Source organism: Megascapheus bottae, chromosome 36 (genome assembly GCF_031878675.1).
Source record: "Megascapheus bottae isolate mThoBot1 chromosome 36, mThoBot2.hap1, whole genome shotgun sequence".
Taxonomy (NCBI): Eukaryota; Metazoa; Chordata; class Mammalia; order Rodentia; family Geomyidae; genus Megascapheus; species Megascapheus bottae.
In genome coordinates, this window is record NC_143544.1 from 1,707,426 (window position 1) to 1,724,649 (window position 17,224).

General features: G+C 46.2%; 1 protein-coding gene across 2 annotated transcripts in view; it reads right to left on the reverse strand.

Moving 5' to 3' along the window:
• Positions 1 to 17,224, reverse strand: part of Snx29 (sorting nexin 29) — a 202,600-nt gene that overhangs the window by 175,042 nt on the left and 10,334 nt on the right. For both annotated transcript variants that reach the window (XM_090324654.1, XM_090324653.1), the window contains exons 2-4: positions 12,491 to 12,552; positions 10,290 to 10,342; positions 2,045 to 2,169 (exon numbers count right to left, since the gene is read on the reverse strand). In XM_090324654.1, the coding sequence (XP_090180780.1) occupies positions 2,045 to 2,169; positions 10,290 to 10,342; positions 12,491 to 12,552 (240 nt within the window). The remainder of the gene's footprint in view (positions 1 to 2,044; positions 2,170 to 10,289; positions 10,343 to 12,490; positions 12,553 to 17,224) is intronic.

The following is a 17,224-nucleotide window of genomic DNA, read 5'->3' on the forward strand; positions in this document are numbered from 1 at the left end:
CAGCTCTTCCCTACCAGCTGTGAGAACTTGGGTATTAAATAACTTGATCCAAAGGCGTTATCATCCGAAACAGAAAAAAAGACATTCTCAGCCACACTCGTAGGCCACCGCCACGGGGTCTGGACCTGGAATATACAAGAAGAACTTTCTCTTTAAGCTCCTGTCAGCAGCCAGGAGACAAGTCCCATGACTTCCTTTTCTTTTTCCCAGGGAGACAGAACCAAGGAAGAGATGCCCCAGAGAGCTTGACTGAGCAAGCTGCCTAACGGCAGCAAACAAAGTGCCTGCCTGCCCCAGCATGGAGGAGCAAACGTGGAGCTCTTTGTATCCAGTCCTTCTCTGTCATAGGACACCACAAGGAATGGGACCAAGGGTTAAAGAAGACAGATCCGCATCATCCCCAGCTCATAGCAGCTGAATAGCCTCCGACTCTCCTCTGGCATTCACTGCAGGGAAAGAGGTCTTAATCAGCCAGGGCTGTCCAGCAGCAAATGAACGGCTAATGAACCCTGCCCACAGTGATGCCCTTGATAGACACTCAGGGTGAAGCTAGTTGGAGCTCTTGCTTCTGACTGCCACCAGCCACCAGGAGCATCTCAGAGGCAAAGCCTCTGCCACCCTCAGGTTGTCGCTTCAGGTGGAGGTAGAGACCTCTGGCTAAGTCTAGACAGGTGTTGAGGACATGGGTACTTTCGAACACTGTTGCCTCTCTGAATATCAGGACCAAGTAACACAAGACAGGACTAATCTGAATGCAAACAGGAAGAACCAAATGACAAGAGTCTGGAGGGAGGAGGAGCAGAAAGGGAGGGGAGAAGCCCCACACTGGGTAGTGATTGCCACAGCCACCGAGACTCTTGATGCTGGCTGTCTCTGAGCTGTGCCCTCTTCCCTGGCTCTTTAAGAAGGGGACCCAAGAGCCCCGAAAACCTAACATTGAGTAGTAGAAGCCCCTCAAAGCTTTCTCCTAATCCCAATAGAACCATATTCATTTTGAAATTGTAGCAACTGGGGGGCCGGGAGTTTGGCTAGTGGTAGAGTGCTTGCCTAGCATGCACGAAGACCCAGGTTTGATTCCTCAGTACCACATACATACAAAAAAAGCCAGAAGTGGTGCTGTGGCTCAAATGGTAGAGCTCTAGGTGCTCAGGGCCTGAGCCCAAGCCTAGGACTAACCAAAAAGAGAAAGAGAGAGAGAGACAGAGAGAGGGAGAGAGAGAGAATGAATAAATCAGCAACTGATGAGAAAAACAGGAGGGGAAAAAGGATTTGCCAAAAGGCTGAAAGAGAAAAAAGAAGCATAGCAACTTGCGAATCAACTAGAAATTTCAGAACTGGCCCAGCAAGCCAGCACCAAGACTCTGCCATGAAGGAAGAGCTTGTGGCAACAAGGAGGACTGAGGGACTGGGGTGGCAGAAAAACCTCCCTTGGATCTGTGGGGGAGGAGGAAACCACATCTGGCTCAACATGACATGATTCACTTCAAGGCTATGACCAGGTTATGATCAAGAACAGCTGTTTCCTTGACCGCCCCTGGAGGTCACTTATATCAGAGACGAACATGGGACCAAGCTCACACACTGAATGTTACACCAACACATAAAGAGCCAGGCCCACACTAGCACTGAGTGTTAACAGTTGTTTTTGCTACTAGCATTTTCCCTTCTTCTGGGACATACTTTTACAAGATTCAAATGGAGAATAGAAGTTAAGCTCAGAAACTTGTGAGATTCCTGTCGCTGTGGAAAACATTTAATTGTGAAATGCCATGCTGGCCCCATGCATAAAGTGAGCACAAGCGATTCATTTTCAAACCAACCTGGTGAGATAAATCTCCCCCCAGCCCAGAGGAGTAGGGAACTCGAAGGTCTGAGAATTACACTGTGTGGCTCCATTTCAACTAAGACACCAAACACCACCAGTGGATCTTGTTAACTTCCTTCACACACACGCGTACACACAGAGCAGTATTAAAGAGAAAATAAAAAGAGAACCCACCAGAGAGAAGATAGGCCCCTCCAAGCCCAGTGGGCAGCACAGTACCTGTCTCGGTTTTGTTTGCGAAGCCTGCTGCCTGTTTGATGGCTGCTGCTGTGAGCGCTAGCCCTCGACTCCTCTTCAAGCCATGCTGCAGGACAGCTTCAAACTGGGCACATAGACAGGTTACCCTGCAGGTGAGAGAACCAGGGACTGGTCAGTCTACCAGATGGGGCGGGTCAGGAAGGGCCAGCAAGTCACAGGAGTGAACTAGGAAGACACCTGGAATTACAGGCAAAGCCAGATGACTGACCTGAGACTCTGCACACACCCCTGTTCAGGTTCCTATCACGCACCTCAGGGATACTCTACAGTCTCCCCATACTCACTAGACACCTGAAAACCTAGTAATGGGCCTAGAGGAACAGGAAGGAAACAAGCAAGCAAGGAAAGGGAACTGTGCCCAGCCAGCAGGGAGGGAATGTCAATTTATAAGCAAATCAGCACTTATGGGCAGGGGCTTAGTGTTAATTGTATTCAATTCACAAATTCAACACTAACTCCTATCACTTGTGGATGAAGGAACAAGATTACATTTTCAGACTGAATCCATTAGCCTACCAAATTAGAAACACTGTGTAATTTCATGGCCTGTTACTTACACTAAAATAAATATGAATTCTGATTCTTGTTCTTTATTTCCTTGTAAGAGATCACATTGTGAACTCAGATTCAAAGTTGATGGAATTTTCAATTAAGTTCAGTTACTATGCGTTTAATTGAATCTATTTCTCAATAACCAAAGAAATGGGAGATTTTGAAACATGCAGAGAGGGCAGTCACACAAATACCCCCAATTTGCAGCATTGTCCTGGGGCTCCGGAGCCCTGCTCAGCTGGATCTTCAGACTCAGATCCTTTCCGTTCTCTTGTGTAGCCCATGCTAAGTAATCTGCCATCTCCTACATACCAGACACTGTACTGGGCTTGAGGCTGCATGGACATGAATGAGACAGGCAAGTCTCATCTTACTGTGTTTGGGTGTTCAGCACAGGGAGGGACAGACAAAGAAAAAAGTCAGCCCATTTCAATTCATGAAAACTCCAAAGGAAATAAAGCAGCAGATATGGTCCGGGGAGATGTGGCAAGGTCAGACTTAAAGTCTGGGGCCTGACTGAAGACAGTCTTGTATATGGCAAGAGACAGAAGATTTGTCAGAGGGCCCAAAGCAAAGACCATGAAGCCACCAGCAATTTTGACCAACTATGATGATGCCCTGCTCTACCCACCACTACACCTGTGGTAACAACACCACAGCTATACATCATTGTGTGGCTGGTAAAACATCCTTGCTCATTATTTCACTCGCTCCTCCCACCCACTTGAATACAGTGAGGTATTATCTCCATTTTACACTAGGTTTTAAAAAAAAAAAAACTAACTAAAGTTTAAAGGTGGCTTCCTGCAGACAGGTCACAATAAGCAGCAATACCCCAAATCCACACACGCCACGCCTCTCCAATATACCCCTTTCCACCAAGACAAACCAGCTGTAGTCTAAGACAGTTATCTCATTCCTATGCCAGAGAACTATAACACAGCATCAGCAGACCCTCATATTTTCACTCAGACTTCTGTGCCCATGGCAGACATCACTAATCAATTCCTGCACCAAGTGACCAAAATCTGTCTCTCAAGAGGAAGCTGAACCTACTGCTCTACTATCTGCTTTCTACCTCCTAGCTTGTCTTTCTCAGACCCTAGAACCTAGAGTATATAGACAGCATACATTTCACATACCCCCTAGGTGGATCCCTGAATACCACCCCCCCACATACACACATAGAAACCACCCTCTCAGCTAGGCAGATGACTCTCTAAAATACTAGAAATATTTGAGCACCTCCTGAAAGCTGGGACACCTACCAAAATCACTAAATTCCACAGTAAATAAAAATAGTCGCAGTCCAGAGCCTTACCTCAGGAAAACAAAAACAAAACAACAGTCCAAGTCTCTTGGACTGTGTTTATACTACTCTGTAATTAAACGAAATCTCAACCTGTATAGGAATCTCTGCAAATACAATCCATTTAACAATGCTGGCTGTTCCTTGGCTCCACAGCACATACAGGTTCTAAAGAAAACCTCCCCCTAGCAGGGAAGGAATGCAGGTGAGCAGGAGCAGCACAAACCTCTCCCGGAGATCTGCATTGTCATCACCCCTCCCATGCTCACAAGGTCACAGTGCTAGTCCTTTACTCAGCCATTACAATGCCAGCCTTGCTGAAAGCCACTCCAGGTTCTCATTTGACCTAAGCTTGTATCTACTGGTCATCCAAGATGTCATCAGGGTCCTCGCCCCCAAGAAGCCTTCCTGGGTGCTTCCTTGTTCTGAGAAATACCTGCCACTCCTTATGGTAACAATCGGACATCCACAGCTGTCTCCTCAAGCAGAGAGCTAGCTGCCCAAGCACCGTGGAGGGAACTGGAGGAACTCCCCTCAAGGAACTGACATGATAGATATAATGTTCATTCTGCATTTCCGGAGATCTTATTTAATTTGTAATTCAAATCCAGGTCAGCTAAGACTAGGATTCAGGGAGGACACACTTGTCCACACCCAGGAGTGTACCCTCTTGCTTGTGGTGGCTCACAGAGTACTGTTCTCCATATCTGCCACCGAAAGCATCCAATTCTTACAGTATTTGCTCAGGCAGCTAACACTTCCTGAATGAAGAATGGAGTACCTGCCTCATTTTTTTCAGCTCAGTCCCTACTGCTTCCCACAGTGTTCGCTGCTAAATGCTTTCCTGTCTCACAGTGGCAGGCTGGCTGCCTCTGTGCATCATAGTGAATGATCATTCCAAGTTAGCAAATTGGGATGTGCTTTTAATTCAGTCAGACACATAATCACAGTATTTTAGCTTTTTAAAAAGCATGTCAAGGGGCTAGGACTTTGGTCTAGTGGTAGAGTGCTTGCCTAGCATGCACAATGACCTGGGTTCAATTCCTCGGTATCACATACATAGAAAAAGCCAGAAGTGGTCCTGAGGCTCAAGTGGTAGAGCTCTAGACTTGAGAAAGTCCAAATACTCAGGCCCTGAGTTCAAGGCCCAGGACTGGCAAAAAAAAAAACGCAAGTCAACAAAAACATTCCAAGTTTTTATGTGTACAGACATACAGCTGTGTACCAGATGATAGATAAGTAAAATGTGGTTCACCCATGCAGTGGAAGGTTATTAAGTAAAGAAAAGGAATCAAGTAATCATGCATGCTATAACATACACCTATAAAATTCAGCTCATAGGGCCAGGAGTTTGGCTGTGGTAGAGTGCTTGCCTAGCATGCACAAAGACCAGGGTTTGATTCCTAGGCACCACATACATAGAAAGAAAAAAAAAAGCTAAAAGTGGTGCTGAGACTCCAAGGGTAGAGCTCTAGCCTTGAGAAAAGTCCAAGGACAGTGCTCAGGCCCTGAGTTCAAGCCCCACAACTGGCAAAAAAAAAATCAGCTCATCTACAATTGAATTTTGGTTCAGTTTCAGAATGGTTTGTAGGTCTAAAAATTTAGATCCTAAGGAAGTCACAATTACCCAACAGGTAACTAATTGGTAACTTGTGCCTAGAGTGGGCTTGAAGATGTGTTCGACACCAAAGTCCATACCACATGCTTACTATCTTTCCCTACCATCAGGAGGAGGAGAAGGAGGAAAAGAAGGTAAAAGATGGTGGTGCTTACAGGATGTTTAGCATGAGGCCTGTGACTAATAAACTCAAGATGAAGTTATTTAAGTTCAGATATGGAAATGTGCTCAGATTTATTGGATGCCTTAGAGCTGCACCTTTCCTAAAAATAATCATTTTCTAAGAAGAAATTAATTCACAGTGATAGCTCACACCTGTAATTCTAGCACCCAGAAGTCTAGGATAGGGAGATCACAAGGTCTAGGACAAGACTAAGCCATAGAGTAAGCCCATTTCCAAAAAATAAGAAGGGAGAGAGGGAAGGAGGAGAAGGAGGGGGAAGGTGGGAAGAAGGTCAATTCACATGATCAGTACAGAAAATAAGAACACATAGGGACTAGGAGTGTGGCCTGGAGGTAGTGTGCTTGCCTAGCATGTATGAAAGCCTTGGGTTCCATTTGTTGGTACCACATACACAGAAAAAGCCAGAAGGGGTGCTGTGGTAGAACGCTAGCCTTGAGGAAATCCCAAGGACAGTGCTCAGGCCCTGAATCCAAGCCACAGGACTGGCAAAAAAAAAAGAACACAGGGGCCGGGAGTTTGGCCTAGTGGTTGAGTGCTTGCCTAGCATGCACAAAGACCCGGGTTCGATTCCTCGGTACCACATACATAGAAAAAAGCCAGAAATGGTGCTGAGGCTCAAGTGGTAGAGCTCTAGCCTTGAGAAAGTCCCAAGGACAGTGCTCAGGCCCTGAGCTCAAGCCCAGGTCTGGCAAAAAAAAAAAAAAAAAGAACACAGAGGATCATTGGCACAGGTAGGGTGTGGGAAGCACCGCTAGCATGTGTGCGGCCCTGGCTTCACCCCAACACCAAACGAAAACCCAGACACAGAAAGGAGACACCCACTAGGCCTCCCTGCGAACAAAGGGAAGGGGTAGGGCGATGCCAAATCCAGTTAATGAGTCCCAGCAGATTTTACAGAATGACAAGAGTCATAGCATGGGGTCAAGCACCTCAAACACAGTTCATAGCATTACATTCAGAGTACAACTGCCTAAGGAAATAGACAACTCAATTATGGAATGACAGAAGGAAAGTGACACGGATATATCCACAAGTACACACAATCTTACCATACATACGTACCGACAAACTAATGTGGCCAGGAAATGAGGAGCCCTTCATTAGCTCTGCATCCTGGCACCTGGAACACTGACCAGATCAGAAGCCTTGATGTCTACTGCAATCAGCTGGGGAGCTTATCAAAAACGCACACTGACAAGCAAACACTCCCATATCTGCACACACCTACAGAGCCTGACTCAGTGGATGGAGGATAGACTATGATATCCACTTCACCAGTGTACGAGCCACCTGAGTGATACTGATGCACGTGAAGTTCATGGTAGGTCCTCAGGAAGAACCGAGTCAGTAACTCTGTCTACTATGCCAATGCCATCAACATACACTGAGATTCTAATGTGCGGTAGGCACAGAATGTCTGTGCAAAACCCTGTGAAATGAAGACAGAAAGACAGACAACTCTGTTCACAAAGTTCACAGGCCTGTGGTACTAACAGGTACCCAGGTGAGTACCTGACTACATGGTGACTGGCACACACACTCATCATATGGCACTGAGCACCTCCCAGATACAGAAAGGCACTGGAAAGCTATCCAAAAAATAAGACTGCTAAACATCCCTGTCAGCACAAAACTGTTGTTTAGTTCCAAGAGAAGGGAAGAGACAAAACTAAACAACAACATCAGGAGGCATGGTGGCTCACATCTATAATCCTAGCTACTCAGGAGGCTCAGATCTGAGGATCAAGATTCAAAGCCAGCCAATGCACAAAAGGACCTGAGACTCTTTTTTTTTTTTTTTTTTTTTTTGCCAGTCCTGGGCTTGAGCTCAGGGCCTGAGCACTGTCCTTGGACTTTCTCAAGGCTAGAGCTCTACACCTCAGCACCATTTCTGGCTTTTTTCTAGGTATATAGTATCGAGGAATTGAACCCGGATCTTTGTGCATGCTAGGCAAGCACTCTACCACTAGGCCAAACTCCGGCCCCAGACCTGGGACTCTTATCTCCAATTAACCTCTAGAAAATGGGAAGTGGGACTTGGCTCAAGGGTAGGGTGGTAGCCATGAGCTGAAGACCTCAGGGACAGTGTCAAGGCCCCGTTCAAGCCCCATGACCCTCCCTCCCCCCCCCAAAAAAAAAACCCTTAAAAACATCATATTGAGTTTGCTAGGCGGTGTATGTTCTGGAGAAGAACTAAACAGAGAAAGAAGGGGTCATTTCCAATCACCACTGTCAAAGAATCCCCAGAGCTCTGTTAAACATGTCTTTGCAAGCTTTGCTTGTGGCTGTTAAAGTTTTACAGGAGAATAAGATGAGAGTCAAGCAGACAAGGCAGTGACTGGCTGGCTCTTTTGGCTGGCTGGGGGCCAGCTTTGAGGGCATGGACACAATGTGGCTGAGATGAATGCTGAGCAGGCATGTTCCATCGGCCTCACCACAGGCCACAAAGCAGGAATCGACTCTGACATAACAGGGAATTTCCAGCAAGAGCTGGACACCTGGGTGTCTCTCAACCCTACCAAAATGTATGTGTCCAGCCAAGGTCATAAGCTTAGGCAACTATGTCAATCATTCCTGGGTCCTGTTTATGATAGTTTTTTGTTCATGGGGCTTGAACTCTGGGCCTGGGCATTGTCCCTGAGCTCTTCAGCTCAAGGCTGCCGGCCTACCCCTTGAGCCACAGCACCACTTCAGGTTTTCTGGAGATTAATTGGAGATAAAAGTCCCAGAGACTTTTTAGTGCCCAGGCAGGCTTTGAACTGTGATCCTTAAATCTCAGCCTCCTGAGCAGCTAGGATTACAGGTATGAGCCACCACATCCAGCTTTATGGTTTTAAGACTTCCTTTTAGCCAGGCACCCAGTGCTCATGCCTATAATCCTAGCTATTCAGGAAGCTGAGATCTGAGGATCACAGTTCAAAGTCAGCCCAGGCAAGAGTCCATGAGACTCATCTCCAATTAACCATCAGAAAACCAGAAGTAGTACTGCAGCTCAAAGTGGTAGAGCACTAGTCTTGAGTTGAAGAGCTTAGGGACAGCACCCAGGCCCAGAGTTCAAGTACCACAACCAAAAAAAAAAAAAAAAAAAAAAAAGAAAAAAACTTCTTTTTAAACCAAAAAGAACACATGACCACAGGAAATACATGAAAAAACCAAAGACATAAAGATTTCCAATGTAGGGCCGGGAGTTTGGCCTAGTGGTAGAGTGCTTGCCCAGCATGCACGAAGACCCGGGTTCAATTCCTTGGTACCACATACATAGAAAAAAGCCAGAAGTGGTGCTGAGGCTCAAGTGGTAGAGCTCTAGCCTTGAGAAAGTCCAAGGACAGTGCTCAGGCCCTGAGCTAAGCCCAAGACTGGCAAAAAAAAAAAAAAGATTTCCAATGTAGCCTGGAATTTAGCCTAGCATGCACCAAGGCCAGGGTTCAATTCCTCAGTATCACATACCTCGAAAATGCCAGAGGTGGTGTGGTGGCTCTAGTGGTAGAGTGTTAGCCTTGAGAAAGCCCAAGGACAGTGCTCAGGCCCTGAGTTCAAGCCCTAGGACTGGTAAAAAAAAAAAAATAATAATAATAATAATAATAATAATAAAGATTTGCAATGTTCCTACCTCACTACCTCACTACTACCCCTGTTCACTTTGTGGTCTCCTTTTTGCCAGATTTCTTTGAACTAGATAATGTGCACTTATATAATTTAGAATCCTGTTTTTTATTGTTGACATGTATATGTTTATTACATATATGACTTGTAAAATGCTAACTGAATTATCTGCTTAAAAACAAATTCTAGGGCCAGGAGTTTGGTCTAATGGTAGCGTGCTTGCCTAGCATGCATGAAGACCTGGTACCACATACTTAGAAAAAGCCCGAAGTGGTGCTGAGGCTCAAGTGGTAGAGCTCTAACCTTGAGAAAAATCCAAGGACAGTGCTCAGGCCCTGAGCTTAAGCCCAGGACAGGTAAAAAATAAAAAAAAAAAATTCTAGCTGGGCACTAGTGGCTTACACCTATAATCCTAGCTATTCAGGAGGCTAAGATCTGCAGGTCACAGTTTGAAAGTAGGAAAGTCCATGAGACTGGGGGTGGGGGGAGAGCCAGAAGTATAGTTTTGACTCAAGTAGTAGAGCACTAGCCTTGAGCAAAATAAGTTCAGGGATAAAACCTAGGCCATAAGTTCAAGCCAAAAGACTGACAAAAATTCTGTATGAATTTCATTTTTAATGGCTGCATAACATGCTATCCCACGGATGGATTTCACTTGATTGACCATTTCCCAGTAAGTGGGTTTTTAGGTTTCTGAGTATCTTGAAAATAACTTTATACAACTTTATACGTTATCTGTTCTGAAGTACTTACTTCAGTATTTACTTCTCCTCAAGGAGAAAATGGGCAAGTGGGCAAGTTTTCACAGCAGTCACCACACAAAAAAATCATAGTGGACCCAATCCACACATCTGACCCCAGAAGCAGAACACAGCTGCCAGCCATTTCTTGCCAACTCTTGGGACCTGAGGGTAAGTGGCTTTAGAAGCCACAGCCTTACCTGCTGTCAGAATCGGAGGCGATTTCCTTTCTTCCTCCAAAGCGGATCTGACACTGCACAGAAAAAGAAACTGCTGAGGTAAGCTGTTGAGATGAGACACTCAAAACCTCATAAAGTCCACAGAAGGGTTGACCCTTGAAGGGTTAGAAGGGGACACAGGACCCAAATTTCAGGAGCTGGGTAAAGGCATCCCAAGGGTACCAGCACAGGAGTTAAGAAAGCAAGCATCTCAGCCTCCCAGCTGCCACGTAAAGGAAGCCTCTGGTGAACCCCTACTGAAAGACAAAGTGAACATGGAAACATAGCACGAAGCTCCTTCTACAAAGCAACCAGAAACTGCGCTAACTGTAAGGCAGAGCTCACAGCCATAATTAGAACTTCCACAAATCAGAGGTGATAATGTCTTTTTGACAGTGCCCCAAGTTTTTATTACCAGTTATAAAATTACGAGTGCATAAATCAAGCTTCACACAAGTCATTCAGTTGTGCCAAATAACAATTTATCCAGGGTAGGTTAAAAGGAAGCCAACTATTCTTTATATTTATTCGTGATAAAACAAAAAAAAAAATAACTAGAAAGTAACAAGGCCAAGCGCTGGTGGCTCATGCCTATGATCCTCACTACTCAGAAGGCAGAGGTCTGAGGATCACAGTTCAAAGCAGCCCGGGAGCCAGTAGCTCACGCCTGTAATTCTAGCTATTCATGAGGCTGAGATCTAAGGATCATGGTTCAAAGCTAGCCTGGGCAGTACAGTCCATGAGATACTTATCTCCAATAAGCATCCTCCAGAAAACTGGAAGTGGCCCCGTGGCTTCGGAGGTAAAGTGCTAGCCTTGAGCCCAGGCCTAGAATTCAAGCCCACAATTGACAAAAAAAAAAAAATTAAAAAAAAAGCCAGCTTGGGCAAAGAAAAGTTTGTAAGACTCTTATCTCCAATTAACTACCAGAAAAATGCAAGTGACACTGTAGCTGAAAGTAGCACGGCACTAACCTTGAGCTCAGCAACAGCATTCAGATCCTGAGTTCAAGCCCCATGACTGACCAAAAAGAAGGAACAAGGAAAGGAGGGAAGGAAGGAAGGAAGGAAGGAAGGAAGGAAGGAAGGAAGGAAGGAAGGAAGGAGATAACAAAAGACTTACCATGTTACCTATATGTAACTGTAGAACTCAACTCATAATGTTATGTGGCTATCGCCACTACCAACTATTCTCTTGTGTGTGTGTGTCTGTGTGTGCACATGCACTCGTGTGCATATGCATGTGTGCACAAGCCCTAGAACTTGGACTCAGACTCAGATTCAGGGCCTGGGTGCTGTCCCTGAGCTATTGTGCTAAAGACTGGTGCTCTACCACTTCAGCCACAGCTCCACTTTTAGATTTTTGGGTAGTTAACTGGAGATAAGAGTCTCATGACTTTCCTGCCAAGGCTGCCTTTGAACTTCAATCCTCAGATTTCAGCCTCCAGAGTAGTTAGGATTACAGACCTGAGCCGCTAGCCCCCTGGCTATCTACTACTCTTTTAAAGGGACAGAATTTTTGCATGTTTACAAGATGCCTAAATTTACAATCAAAAATACATACAAGCCAGTACGGTGGCTCACGCCTATAATCCTAGATCTTCAGAAGGCTGAGATCTGAGGATCAAGGTTCAAAGCCAGCCCAGTGCACAAAAGGACTTGAGACTCTTATCTCCAATTAACCTCTAGAAAACAGGAAGTAGAGCTTGGCTCAAGGGTAGGGTGGCAGCATTGGGCTGAAGAGTTAGGGACAATCCCCAGGCCCAGGGGTAGGGCAATAACCTTGAGCTGAAGAGCTCAGGGACAGGGCCCAGGCCAAGTTCAAACCCTATGACCCACAAAAAAAAAAAACCATACATACAATGTGCCAGGCACTAGTGGCTCATACCTGCAATACTAGCTATTCAGGAGGCGAAACTTGAGGGTTACAGTTTGACAACAGTCTGGTCATGAAAGTCTGAGACTCTTATCTCTAATTAATCTCCAAAAAAACTCATAAATGGAGCTGTGGCTCAGGTGGTAAAGCACTAGCACTGAGCAAAAAATTCAGGGTCAGAGTCCAGCCCCAGGACCAGCCAAAAACAAACAAACAAATAAACAAAGTGTACAAAGGGGAAGAACTAACTTCTATATTAAGTGTTGGAGACTCTCACACAATCCAAAAATCATGTGTGCTCTTCTTACCTGTTTCACAGCATCCAGCAATCGCTCCAGCAGAAATTGTCTTTTGTCATTGGTCTGTGGTCCTGAAATGTAATGATGCTTAATTAGTTCTGCCTCTCATTAAGACTAGCTTCCCAGGATGGCAGGCCCTGCCATCCCTCACTTATCATTTCCAGCATCCCTTTGCCAAGTTACTTTCAGTGACTCACACCAGATAACCTGATTATACCCCTTTTCTCAGCAGTTAAGACTGGCCTTAAGACATATGGCAATGAGAAATAAGCAGAGGGATACTGGGAAGTTTGTGGAAACATTATACTTTTTAATACAGAGAAAAAAAAAGAGATGGTCATTATTTCTTCCTCCATCCTCTGACCGTGTTCATAAACAAGGGTGGAGTTAGAGCATCATCCTGAAAAGCCCAAGAGGAGCAAAGACAACTGCCCAGATATCACTGAGTTGCTTAGCCAATTCTAGAAACAACCTGATTCTCAAAGCACTACAAATCAGGCTGTAACTTGAAGCCAAAAGCATTCCCAGATGAGACACATTACCAATGAATTTCCAATAACAAGTTCTGGGGCAAGGGTATCTCAAAATTATCAGGCCAGACTATTGTCAAACTGATGCTCCCCATGAGAGCCAGAGGATGCCAATCAGCAGTGGATCAAAACACACCAGCCTAGAGCAATTGTTTCAAAGGACACTCAAACTCAAAGCTGTTCTACACCACAGGCACTGACTTGCTGGCAAGCTGCTTCTATCTTGGGCAGTTCTATGAGTGCAGCACTGGGGAGAAGCAGCAGGGGACTGGCTCCAATGTTTCCTGCAAGTCAAACCAAGAACAATGACCACCACATGCTGCACAGTTCCTACATGCCTAATTTGGATTCTAGGGGATGGAAAGCCTGGATTGGACCTCCTGACCAAGGTTCCTGCCTTATTCCAGATCTAGCAGTCTCTCTAGGACACAAATGGAGCAAAATTCTGTAAATATTGCCATCACTGCTTCTTCTAGAAGAGGGTTTGATGAAGGAAAGCCTACACACGATGCCCCAGACAGGAGACCTTCCTGAACTGTCACTCCGAGTAGGTATAGACCACACCTATCCCCAGCCTCCAATATCTCCTGATACCTCCCCACTTTCTACCTACCACAGAAGGCTGTTTCTACTCTCCCCTCCCTCATACCAGAATAGAGAAGTCAGGCTTGTTTCCTTTTTCCAAGTATTACACCCAACACGTCTCTTTGCCCTTGGGCAATGCCAACTGAAAACTTAACAGATTGTTGCCCCTAGAAATGCCTCTGCGATTTCCTCTCATAACAACAGAAAGTTATGTGCAAAACACAAGGAGAAGAGATCAGGAACGAATGTACAAGAAAACTAATAATCATCAATGCCATGCTTCTCTAACATGTGTGCAAGTCTCCTGGAGATGGAGTTGAAAGGTAGACAAAGGTGGAGGGTGGGACTAAATGTCTCCCAGGCGCCCAGGTGAGGCTGCCATCGATGTTTCTAACCCACACTTGAACAGCACCTACCCTTCCTTTAGGATTCCCTACCATCTTTTGCTCTTCCTACCATCTTCTGCTCTACTACAGATTCGTTGGCAGCATCCTGTGCCTTTCCTTGCAAAGCTTCTGCAGTGGAAAGCCTGTGTTCTGTAGAGACCCAACCTGAGGCTGCGTAGGTCTGGGCCCGCCTCACTGGCTATGATCTGTCTGCAGGCAGGCAAGCCCCACCCTAGGGAGACCATCGTGAGCTCAGAGCGGGCATCAGAGGCATCTGAACCTATGAGAAGGGGTCTAACAGTGTACAGGCTACATGGGCCCGCTCATCCATGGCAGGAGGTCTAGAGAGGCCACTGTACACTGAAGGGGAAGTCATAAGGCTTGAGTTCTCATCCTGGCCAGACCACTGCTGGCCACATGACAGGGATGATGGCTTCCCTTCTCTGGACACTTATTTTCCGCATGAGATCATGCCGTCCTGCCCTGCATTTGCAAGCACAAGGACTCTAAGGAGACAGGCAGAGAAACCCACCTTCTCTTTTTTACCTTGTCCAGCCACAAAGCACCTCCACCTCCACCAGGCCCAGAAAATCCAGCTTCCAGCACTATAGTAGCCCAAGAAGAGCAGGGGGCTCATGCTAACCCACTACCCCGCTACCCTGGAGTGAGTCAGTAAATGGCTGACTGATTTCACAAAGAAGGATGAAGAGAACTGAAGCCAAGGGAGGAAAAGACCTTTGCCCGGTCTGTGCTCACTCTGCAGCCCTCTACAGTCTGAGATTTAAGTGACTGACTGAACCCCAGCCTCTTGACTCTCGACTTCTGCCTTCTCAAGGGCAGTGCCAGCCAACAGGAACAACCAGACACACACACAGCAAGCTTAATTTCTGTTCAAGAACCATGGAAATGAAAACAGAAATGGGCAGACACCCAGGGAATACCTGCAGGGCACCCTTTAAGTCCCTGTCTCAGAAGTCACCCATTCATGTGACACTACACAGCTAAACAGCTTGCGGTGCATAAGGCAGCTGCCAACCAAGAATTGTCAGCCCAAAACATCAGAAAAGTTCCAATCCCAAGTAAGCTCACTCATCCCATTTTACAGATGAGGGCACTGAGGCTCTGAGAGGCCAAGTTCAGCCTCCTCTGTGCTCTGAGTCCCCTCTCCCGTTTCCTCACCTCATCAATTACTTCTCCTACTTGTACAACCCCAACAACATGAGAGAATGAAGTATCTCCTAATAAAAACATGCTTTGGGGTCAGGAGTTTGGCCTAGTGACAGAGCGCTTGCCTAGCATGCATGAAGACCTGAGTTCGATTCCTCAGTGGCACATACATAGAAAAAGCCAGAAGTGGTTCTGTGACTCAAGTGGTAGAACTCTAGGCCTGAGGAAAGCCCAAAGACAGTGCTCAGGCCCTGGGTTCAAGCCCCAAGTCTGGCAAAAAAACAAAACAAAACAAACATGGTTTGACCTGGGCATGTGGCTCAAATTTGTAATCTTAGCTACTCAGTAAGACTAGATCAGGAGGGTCGTGCAGTTCAGAGCTGGCCCAGGCAAAAAAATCTTCAAGATCCCATCCCAACCAATAAGCTGGACATGGTAGTATGCACCTGTTACCCCAGCTCCATGGGACATGTCAATTCAAGTGCAGTCCAGGATGGACTAGCATAAACTGCAAGATCCGACTCAAAAATAATGAAAACAAGGCAGGGTGTGGTGGCTCACACCTGTAATCCTAGCTACTCAGGAGGCTCAGATATAAGGATTGCAGTTCAAAGCCAGCCCTGCAATGGCCACTAGCTTTGCCCTTAAGTGCAGATCTCATTTACTCTGAACTAAATGATCCAAAAAGTGGCAAGTCACAGTAAGCGACTTACTGATACTACCGGACACACAGTGATACTATGTGGCTCATTCAGTGTGCTCTTTGAAGCTGTCAGAAGCCAGCATTTCCACCAAACGTAGGTATCTGTAATGGGCTCTGAGTTCCTGATTTTCAGGGATGAAGGTGCAGATTTAGCATGTTTAGCATACCTTGAATAGAGATCAGCAAAGTATTTTGGGAGAAACCTGGTCAGTATTTTAGGTTCTGCAGCCCACAGGACTGACTGCCTTTGCAACCCCTCCATTCACTACTGTGAAAGCAGCCACAGACAATGCGTGCATGAGCAGGCTTGGAATAGACCACAGTTCTAGCAGAAATAGTGAAAGAGGAAAGGAGCTTAAAAATGAGACAGCACTGTCTGTTTCCAGACTTCACTGTTTGACAGGTGCCTAGCTGTCTACTGCCTAGTAGATCAGACACAATCACTCTCCACCTTCACCCTCTGACCATGACCATGACCCCCACCCAGTGAGTCCACTGGAAGAATGATCCTCACTGTCACCGGCATAGCTATTGTCCAACAGTGAGTTTATTCAGTGCTATTCTTCTTGTTGAATAACTACCCAGCCCCCACATCATGCCACCATTCCAAAAAAAAAAAAGCAATAGTGAGAAAGCCAAAGTGAAGCAGGAGACAGAAAGGGGTGCCAGCACCCTCAGGGGCATATACAAGCCCTACAGAAGCCCGCAAGGCCTGCTAGGAAATGGAGATAAATAGGTGGACAAGGGAGGACAGAAAGCAGTGAGGTAGAGGCAAGCCTCCACTGCCACTCAACTCCAGCCAACAGCACTTCATCGCAGTCCCACGTACTCCGGGTTTATCGGGAGAGACTCAAAATGGTGCATCCCATGTCCATTTGCAGACACTTTTCACAGCAGTATGAAAACCAATGCGCCATTCTCAGCTATCCATGTTCCCTTCTTACCTACCTACAAGGCAGGCCTTGGTGGCCTCACTGTGGCAGACAGGAAACTGGAGTTTAGAGGCCTTTGCCCAAAGACCTGTTCTAGAGGTAACAAAGCCAATGTTCTATCCCCAAACTCATGGCTTCCAACCTAGATGTCCACCATATCACAAGGAGGCAAGCCATGCCTAGAGATGGCTACGGAGGCCATCAGAGGGGCTGGCCATCAAGAACCTAGGAAGTGGCACTGTGACTCAAGGGGTAGGGCAGTAGCCTTGAGCTGAAGAGCTCAGGGACAATGCCCGGGCCCAGACCGACAAACAAAAACAAAAACAAACAAGAACCTAACCACAGCAGATCTGTAAATAAGTAAATAATGGGCCCCATCAATGTTCTCCAGAGCATTTTTCATAAGACCATCTCACACAATTACTTACAAAGTCTCTCAT